The sequence below is a fragment of the Puntigrus tetrazona genome, chromosome 25, assembly GCF_018831695.1.
Source record: "Puntigrus tetrazona isolate hp1 chromosome 25, ASM1883169v1, whole genome shotgun sequence".
Classification (NCBI taxonomy): Eukaryota; Metazoa; Chordata; class Actinopteri; order Cypriniformes; family Cyprinidae; genus Puntigrus; species Puntigrus tetrazona.
In genome coordinates this window covers 607585-617584 of record NC_056723.1, presented here as the reverse complement: position 1 = coordinate 617584, position 10000 = coordinate 607585, and the positions used below count along the sequence as shown (strand labels likewise).

Sequence of the window (10000 nt, the reverse complement as noted above, 5' to 3'; positions counted from 1 at the left end):
TGTGTGTGTGTGTGTGTGTGTGTGTGTGTCTCTGTGTGTGTGTGTGTGTGTGTCTCTGTGTGTGTGTGTGTGTGTGTGTGTCTCTCTGTGACTGTGTGTGTGTGTCTCTCTGTGTGTGTGTGTGTGTGTCTCTGTGTGTGTGTGTGTGTGTGTGTGTGTGTGTGTGTGTCTCTGTGACTGTGTGTGTGTGTGTCTCTGTGTGTGTGTGTGTGTGTGTGTGTGTGTGTGTGTGTGTGTGTGTCTCTGTGTGTGTGTGTGTGTGTGTGTGTGTGTGTGTGTGTGTCTCTGTGTGTGTGTGTGTGTGTGTCTCTGTGTGTGTGTGTGTGTGTCTCTGTGACTGTGTGTGTGTGTGTCTCTGTGTGTGTGTGTGTGTGTGTGTGTGTGTGTCTGTGTGTGTGTGTGTGTGTGTGTGTCTCTCTGTGTGTGTGTGTGTGTGTGTGTGTGTGACACTGTGTGTGTGTGTGTGTCTCACCAGACACTGGCAGCGCTGGCAGCTGTCGATCCAGGTGTCTCCACTGGAGTAGGTGAGCAGGCCGCTCTGATGGAGACACTGAGAGGTCAGACGCGGGTCACACTCCGGACAGCAGAACAGATCCAGCGTGGGGTTATCACAGTCACACACCATCCTCCTGCACAGGACCCGGCCCGACTGCAGCACACACACACACACACACACACACACACACACACACACACAGGTCAAACACTCACACACTACTGGAGAACAGATGCAGATCAATCTTATTAACTTCATGCACTAAAATAACTAAAACTACAGCTGAAATGTTAAAAACAAATGGTGTGCAATACAGTGATTTTACCACAGTTTCTATTCCACAATTTTCTATCCTGTTATTTTTCACTTCTGTCAGATTTTATGGAAAAGTTTCATGCATGCAGTGAAAAATAGACTGAAATACATTTTTAAATGATTTCTATAAAATTAGTTCTATACTTTTTCCAGTATTACACAATATATATAATTTATAATTTATATATATATATATATATATATATATATATATATATATATATATATATATATATATATATATATATATTTTTTTTATTCTGAATTGATATTCTGAAATAATAATTAATATATATAATGTATAAAAATATATAAAATATATAATATATATATATATATATAACAGCAGTTAGTAAATTGACAGTCATTTTTATTTTGGGGTAATAATTCATATTAATTGCTAAATCTGTTCTTCAGATCGATCAGTTATATGCGTGTTTCCTGCTAAAAGAGTTTGTCACGGAAAGACGGTGTAGCTGTCAGTCTGTTCCTGAGCGCCGCACGACTTCAGAAGTAGTTTTCGTCTTCCCCTTCCGTCAGCGAGACTCGTGACCCGCGTCTAATTTTGATTGACAGCTCTCCGTCTTCCTCATCAATTAAGGGCTCTGGGCTGATTAGCTCTGATTCGCTCGCTCTGTCCTTCACCGCCAGAGCCTTTAATTGGTAGATTGATTATTTAATATCTAAAAAGCCATCGCGCTCGTCGCCTCCTCCAGATGCAAGAAAACATTTCAATTAAAGACTTAATTAGCGAGCGTGACCGGCCAAATTGATGGAGGTCAACGGCTTTAATGGAAATGCGAGTCCTTCCTCGGAGCGAAGCACAAAAACAGTTTCACTACATGTCTTCACATTTATACACGCTTTTGCGATGCTTATTTAATCTTATATTTAATACAGTATTGCTGTTTTACATTTTTCAAATCTTTTTAAACTATAAATAATTGGGATTTTGATCAAATATTTTAAATATATATTTAAAGATGATGCATTTTTATAATACTGTATTTTTGCTAAAATGCTTCATTTGTTATTTAGAATTATATTTTTTAAAACAGTTAATGACACTGGAATTTTAAAATTGAACCATTGGATCTATTTATTTATATCGAACCATCGTCGAATACAGTATTGTATTTGTTTTTTTACAATAAAATGTGCTTTTATTTTAGCTAACTAAAATGTTAATGTTTCTTACGTGGCGTAAAATAATAAAATAAATTCTGAAAAAAAACAACACTTCATTTCAGTTGGTGTGTAATAATAAAACACAACTTAATTAATGTTAAAACAATTAAAATAAAATGGAAAATATATAACTAAACATTAATGAGCATATATTAGTGTCACTATATACTTTTTAATGAAATAAGCTGTGTGTGAATATATATCTAAATTAAAAAAAAAAAAAAATATATATATATATATATATATATATATATATATATATATATATATATATATATATATATATATATATATATATATATATATATATATATATATATATATATATATATAATTTAAATATACTATTATTATAAAAAGATTTCTTTTGGATGCGATCAGTCTCAATTACTGTAGATCCACACAGTATAGATATATCTAGTGTGTCTTAAAGGAGGTCTTCAGAGCCTGTTTGTGACCTCTGACCCGGCCGAGAGCATCCCTGACCTGACAGGAGCAGACGGAGCAGCGGTCAGTGTCCAGCACCCAGATCTGTCCGTTGTGTTTGACCTTGGAGCGGTGGACGCAGTCTCCGGAGCAGTTGTGTCCACGAGGACAGCGGCAGTCGTATCCTCCGTCCAGATTGAAGCAGACCGTGTCGTTAGCGCAGGTGCTACGTCCTGTCCGGCACTCATCGATGTCTGCAGGAGACACACACACACACACACACAGAGAGAGAGAGAGAGAGAAAACACACACACACACACACAGACAAATATAAACAGACACACAGAGAGAGAGAGAGAGACACACAGTTTTTTACAGTTTTAATTTTGGATAAATCATTTTGTGTATGTGTATGTGTGTGTGCTTGTGTGTGTGTGTGTGTGTGTGTGTGTGTATATGTCTGTGCGAGTGTGTGTGTGTGTGTGTGTATATGTGTTTGTGTGTGTGTGTGTGTGTGTGTGTGTGTGTGTGTGTGTGTCTGTGTGTGTGTGTGTGTGTGTGTGTGAACGTTTATATGTGTGTGTGTGTGTGTATGTATGTATGTGTGTGTGTGTGTGTGTGTGTGTTTGTATGTGTGTGTGTGTGTGTGTGTGTGTGTGTGTGTGTGTGTGTGTGTGTGTGTGTGTGTGTGTGTGTGTGTGTGTGTGTGTGTGTGTGTGTGTGTGTGTGTGTGTGTGTGTGTGTGTGTGTGTGTGTGTGTGTGTGTGTGTGTGTGTGTGTGTGTGTGTGTGTGTGTGTGTGTGTGTGTGTGTGTGTGTGTGTGTGTGTGTGTGTGTGTGTGTGTGTGCTGTGTGTGTGTGTGTGTGTGTGTGTGAGTGTGTGTGTGTGTGTGTGTGTGTGTGTGTGTGTGTGTGTGTGTGTGTGTGTGTGTGTGTGTGTGTGTGTGTGTGTGTGTGTGTGTGTGTGTGTGTGTGTGTGTGTGTGTGTGTGTGTGTGTGTGTGTGTGTGTGTGTGTGTGTGTGTGTGTGTGTGTGTGTGTGGACAGTGATACCAGCCAGGTAAGTTCACGCAGGTGGCGTGTGTGTCACACTGAACCAAACCCTCAGAGCACTCGTCAATATCTGAACACACACACACACACACACACACACACACACACACACACACACACACACACACACACGGTTCATTATCACTTCAACACTGTCTAGACTGTAAGGCAGGCTGTTCTTGACGTGATGAAGACTTCTCAGTAATCCACAACACAACTAAAAGATGACTTTCAGGACTCTTCGGTGAATGCCGCTTGTATTTCTCAGGTTGTTTCTGGATGTTTAGTTTGCTTCACAAACGCTTCATATTTCATGTTCATTTCCTGCGAGCTCAATATCTCAGATTACGGAGATGTTTCTGGGTGTTATGATGATAGAGGAGCTCGTCATGATGGAACATGATTTATGTTCAATGATAAACACGCTTTTGTGTCTCTCAAAACTAACAGACTCCATCAGAGAGATGAAATATCTGGGTCATATTTCACCCCAAAAATCTGATAAATATTTTAACTATTGTATTGACAATGCAATGTTATATAAATCATATTTTAATAAATTATTTTATAATATTTTTTATTTTATGTGATATAGATTATTATTATTATTATTATTATTATTATTATTATTATTATTATTATTATTATTATTATTATTATTATTATCAATGACAAAAGACAGATGTAGATGATAATAGCTTCTTTAATGCATGCATATATAATTGTATTATATGCAATATAAAGGTATGCATTATCCCATATGCATCACATTTTAACATTTTACTGTGCTATGCAATATTATATATTCATTAAATATTATTTTTAATGTAGTTCTACATTTCCATATATCAAGTGAACATTGTAGGTAATGACAAAAGTACTTAACTGGAATTATTCATTTAAAAAAATATATTCTTTCATTTTTCTATATTTTTCCTATATTATATATAATTTCTTGTTAATATTTATTTTCTGTTTTTAATCATTTAAAACAATTATACGGTTTGAATGATATGATTCTAATTATGTAAATATCCTAATTAAATGATTTATGTGTATATTTTTAAAACTGAAGATGAATGGATCGTGGTAGCACTAGTTGCTTTCATTGCTTTTATTAAAAACAGTCATTTTAACTGCTATATATTAAGAAATGATTGCACTACAGCAATGAGAATCATCAGTGAGAACAATAAAAAATTACAAAACATCCTTCCAGAAGCAATAATAAAAGTTTTGGTGGAGAAGGAGGGGAAAAAAACAATAATGCTCCTAAAAATAGACTTCATTTCTTTTATGCAGAATCATTCTTCTTTAGTTTCTCACGATTGTGGAGGAAATATGATCTGGACGTGTTTTCATTCAAGCACAGAGCGTCTTTGGTCCAAACAGCCTGCTTCAGACAAATGGCTTTTGCGATTCAGACATAATGAGTGGAGTGATATTAAATTAGACGACGGCCGACATTAGAGCCATTATTACTCAGACGCTTTCCTCACGCTCTGATTAAAACTGATCTCAGACCGTTATGAACATCGCTCCTCGTGGGGTCAGGTGACGTTTCAGACGCTTATTAATATCAGGGATGGAAACAATGAACGCTGGACTAGGAGTTATCAGAGCGAGCGCTTCATAACGTCAGATCAGTGTCCTTTTATCGCATGCATAGCGCCATAGAGTGAATTTGCATGAACATTTTATTTAATAAACAATATTATTTGTTGCATTAATATTTGTAAATATTACCAGTTTGTAGTAAAAATTGTATTCTACATTTTATGATGTATTTATAAATGCACATCCATATGTATACGTTTAAGAAAAATATATTTACTTATAATCTAAATACAAAAATGCAAAAATATACATTTAATTACATTTATTTTATATTTATATATATATATATATATATATATATATATATATATATATATATATATATATATATATATATATATATTTTTTTTTATATATATATATATATATATATATATATATATATATATATATATATATATATATATATATATATATATATAATATATATTTTTTGAATTGGGTTTGCTGTGTTTCTATGTATATATATATATATATATATATATATATATATATATATATATATATATATATATATATATATATATATATATATATGTAGGAAAAGGTACTCAGCATTTTGTAATTATTTAAACGCAACAAAATGTGTACTGTTTAGCTAACTGTGTGATGCTGCTGTTTAAAAAAAGTATTTTTAAGACTGTAAGAGAGAAAGAAAACCAAAAATATATAAGAACAATCACTCGTTTTTCTTATTGTTAACTAGAAACGTATTATTAGTGACTAGAAACGTGCACGTGAGTTTTTTTTCAGTATGCAGTGAACTCGTCCCTGTATTCGTTACGGAGCCGAACCTCCCCACGTTTATCATCCTAAAGGCTCTTTCAGCGTCTGACTGTATCTGGAAACTTCTGGCCATCGGCTCAAACTTTGTCCGCAGTCTCTGCTCGTTGTGAAGCCTCTCACACCGCCGGAGATGAGCAGAAAATAGATGAGCGGATCTTTTCCTTTTTTTCCCTCGTACAGCCGCGTCTGTTTGCTGCAGAATGCTGAAATCGCTCTTGTTCTTTGTAACAGAAGAGTTCGCAGTTGGCAGAACAGACTGGCTTTGAAATTGAAAAACAGTCTGGCCGCTCGCTGCCGGAGAGAAGAAAAGAAAGAGAAAGAAAGAAAGAAAGAACGCCGGAGCTGAAGCGCTGAATCGGTGTGGGATGCTTCTGTTTTCTGTGCTATTTATATCAGGATAGATGTCAGGATGCTAAATATACTCGCTAGGTAACACGCTGTTTGTAATAAAGTCCATTTAAAACGTGCACTCGTTAAAATCGGTAAGATTCGGGAGCATCGAACCTTGTTTAACGTTAAACAAGCGAAATACATGATGAGGAAGAAATCAGACGATTAAAATGTCAGGATCGCGAGAAAATAGAATTACGGAATAGAAATTCGGAATTGCGAGATGTAAACAGAATTGCGAGGTACAAAAAAAGGTCAGAATTGCGTGGAAACGGAAATGCGAAAGTGCATTTTCGAATTCTAATTATAGAATTGCATAGAATTGCGTGAGAAAAACGTCAGAATTACGGGATGTAGGGATTTGTGAGAGAAAGGTCAGAATTGCAACCCTTTTCTGTGAATTGTGAATTCTAATTATAGAATTGCGTAAAATTGCGGTGCGCGAACTGAGTTGTGAGAAACACGTCAGAATTACGGAATGTAGGGATTTGTGAGAGAAAGGTCAGAATTGCAACCCTTTTCTGTGAATTGCAAATTCTATATATAGAATTGCGTAGAATTGCGGTGCGCAAACTGAGTTGTGAGAAACACGTCAGAATTACTGGATGTAAGGATTTATGAGAGAAAGGTCAGAATTGCAACCATTTTCTGTGAATTGCGAATTCTAATTATAGATTTGCGTAGAATTGCATAGAATTGCAGTGCGCAAACTGAGTTGTGAGAAAAACATCAGAATTACGGAATGTAGGGATTTATGAGAGAAAGGTCAGAATTGCAACCCTTTTCTGTGAATTGTGAATTCTAATTATAGAATTGCGTAGAATTGCATAGAATTGCAGTGCGCAAACTGAGTTGTGAGAAAAACATCAGAATTACGGGATGTAGGGATTTATGAGAGAAAGGTCAGAATTGCAACCCTTTTCTGTGAATTGCAGAATTCTATATATAGAATTATGAATTGGTTGCAAAACTGAGTTGTGAAAAACACGTCAGAATTACGGGATGTAAGGATTTATGAGAGAAAGGTCAAAATTGCAACCCTTTTCTGTGAATTGTGAATTCTAATTATAGAATTGCGTAGAATTGCATAGAATTGCAGTGCGCAAACTGAGTTGTGAGAAAAACATCAGAATTACGGGATGTAGGGATTTATGAGAGAAAGGTCAGAATTGCAACCCTTTTCTGTGAATTGCGAATTCTATATATAGAATTGCGTAGAATTGCGGTGCGCAAACTGAGTTGTGAAAAACACGTCAGAATTACGGGATGTAAGGATTTATGAGAGAAAGGTCAGAATTGCAACCCTTTTCTGTGAATTGTGAATTCTAATTATAGAATTGCGTAGAATTGCGTAGAATTGCAGTGCACGACTTGTGAGAAAAACGACAGAATTACGGGATTCTGAAGAGGAGAACTGCGAGACATAAAAACAACTCAAAATAATTTTTTATTTGTAAATTCTGATCAGTTCAAGGAATACTGTATAAAAACAGTAAGAGAAATGTCAGTAGTTTGCAAAAATAATCAGAATTGTGAGAAAAGAGGTTAGAATTGCGAGAGTTTATATCTCGCTGTTTTACTTTATTGCTCTTCCTGCACTTCTGAGTTGAGTTGGTCTTGCAGTCCGGGGTCAGAAGGGTGAGATAGAAAGTTCACATTCTCAAGCCAACATCAAAGCTTCACCGTCCGGTTTCATACTACGCCACGTTTCTTTATCTTTCTCACGTATAAATAATTGTAAAATATCCGCGGCCCTGAGCTCAGACGTGAAGATGGAGCCGAGCGGTGACGTAACAGCGGCAGGAAGAAGAGATTAAACAGAGGCGCGCTTCCTGCTCAAACACACACAAGAGCGACGGCATCCTCCGAGACGCGCCATTTACAGGAAACCAGCCTCTCGGGAGAAACAAAAGGCCTTAATTAAGCGCCACTAATTAACTCTGTGTGTCTAAAGAAGTCGTGAAATCCTGGCCGCTGTGAATGCACAGGTGAAAGCAGCCCACGCGCTCCAAACCCCAGCGGTGCATTGTGGGAAAACCCTCATGACCGTTCACCATGGCAACTGTAGTTTCCGCTGAAATACTACAGATGCTGGTGGTTACTCGAGTGCGACAGAGGTAAGGTTAAAGGTTACTTTGGCCTAAAATGTTGTGAAAGATGTCTCTTCCGCTCACCGGGGCTGCGCATTTATTTAATCAAAACTACGGTAAAAATTGTGAAATATTATTAGAATGTAAAATAGCCATTTCTATATGAATGTGTGTTAAAGTGCAATTTATTTCTGTGATTTTCAGCATCATTACTCCAGTATTCAGCGTCACGCGATCCTTCGGAAATCATAATAATACACTGATTTACTGCTCAATCAACATTTATTATTATTATCAACACTGAAAACAGTTCTACTGAACAGAAAGAGCCTCGTTTACTTAGAATAGAAATCTCATAAATGACTTCACGGTCAGCTTTGATCAATTTAATGCTTCCTTGATTTGTAATATTTACGAACTGTAGTCCGTTACTGATTACAGTTTACATAATGGAAATTTTAGTTATTAAAATAATGTATAGGTTACTCATTTTATGTAATATATTGTACAATTGCATTTATATATTTAAGATTTGTATATATATATAGATCATTTGACAGCAGTACTTAAATGTAAATGACTATACAAATTAAATTTTAAAAATTGAAAATGAAAATGAATACTACATAAAACTCACACAGTAAGAATTAGTAGCGTATTAGTTAATTATTTTAGGGTAAATAATTCCAACTATTTTTTTAGATTACTTAAAATCTGACAATAAGCGTATTAAAGCATATACGTAATGAGTAGTGAATTTCTATTATTGGATTCAAGCGCCAGCAGCACAGAGTGTATGTGAGAGACGTGTCTCTGTGTTTTTCTCCAGGGCCCGGAGCCGCTCACACAATCACTCCCAACACAACGACTTCATGCAACATTACAATCCAATCTCCGCAAATACAACATCAAAGTGAAAATGTAACAAGATGTGAAATTCAAACGGGCTCGTATTTACCGGCAGACAACGGCTTCATTTCTCGCTTGGGGCGTTAAAGAAAGAAAGACCTCGGCGAACCACGAGCCGAAACAAACGGGGATGAAATGAGAGTTTCCTCCTTCAGAGTGTGAGCTGTGAGCGGCGGCTGATGACCTTTGACCTCTAATGAGCGGCAGACGCGAGACATCTCTCCGTCGCCGATCAAACGGCTTCATTTCTACCGACGCTTTCTAAGGCAGCTTCCTAAATGTCATTAATTAGCGCTCTAGCCTAATTAGCCTCACGTTAAAGTTTTTGGTTTTTAGCATAAGGATAGCTTTTTCACAGGTAAAAATAATAAAATAAATAAATAATTTATTACTTAAATAATAAATAATAATAAGAAAGATTATATATATATATATATATATATATATATATATATATATATATATTTTTTTTTTTTTTTTTTTTTTTTTGTATTAAATTACACTATATAAAGTAAAGAGGGTTTCATTTTGTGGTGTACAGACCACCAAAAAATATATATATTAAATCAATCAGTCAAACTGATAAGTAGATTTTTCTCCAAAAACATTTCTGCAAACTGCACTATTTATTATAATTATATATAAATAATTGACAATGTGTCATTGAATATTGAACATGAACAAATTATTTTATTTATTCATATTTGTTAATTTCAGTTCATAAAAATGCAG

The 10000-nt window shown here is 35.5% G+C and overlaps 1 protein-coding gene across 1 annotated transcript in view; it reads right to left on the bottom strand.

Moving 5' to 3' along the window:
* nell2a (neural EGFL like 2a) overlaps positions 1 to 10000 on the bottom strand; it is an 88242-nt gene that overhangs the window by 3462 nt on the left and 74780 nt on the right. The window contains exons 16-18 of the mRNA XM_043228453.1: positions 3451 to 3546; positions 2486 to 2730; positions 473 to 649 (exon numbers count right to left, since the gene is read on the bottom strand). Coding sequence (XP_043084388.1) covers positions 473 to 649; positions 2486 to 2730; positions 3451 to 3546 — 518 coding nt within the window. The remainder of the gene's footprint in view (positions 1 to 472; positions 650 to 2485; positions 2731 to 3450; positions 3547 to 10000) is intronic.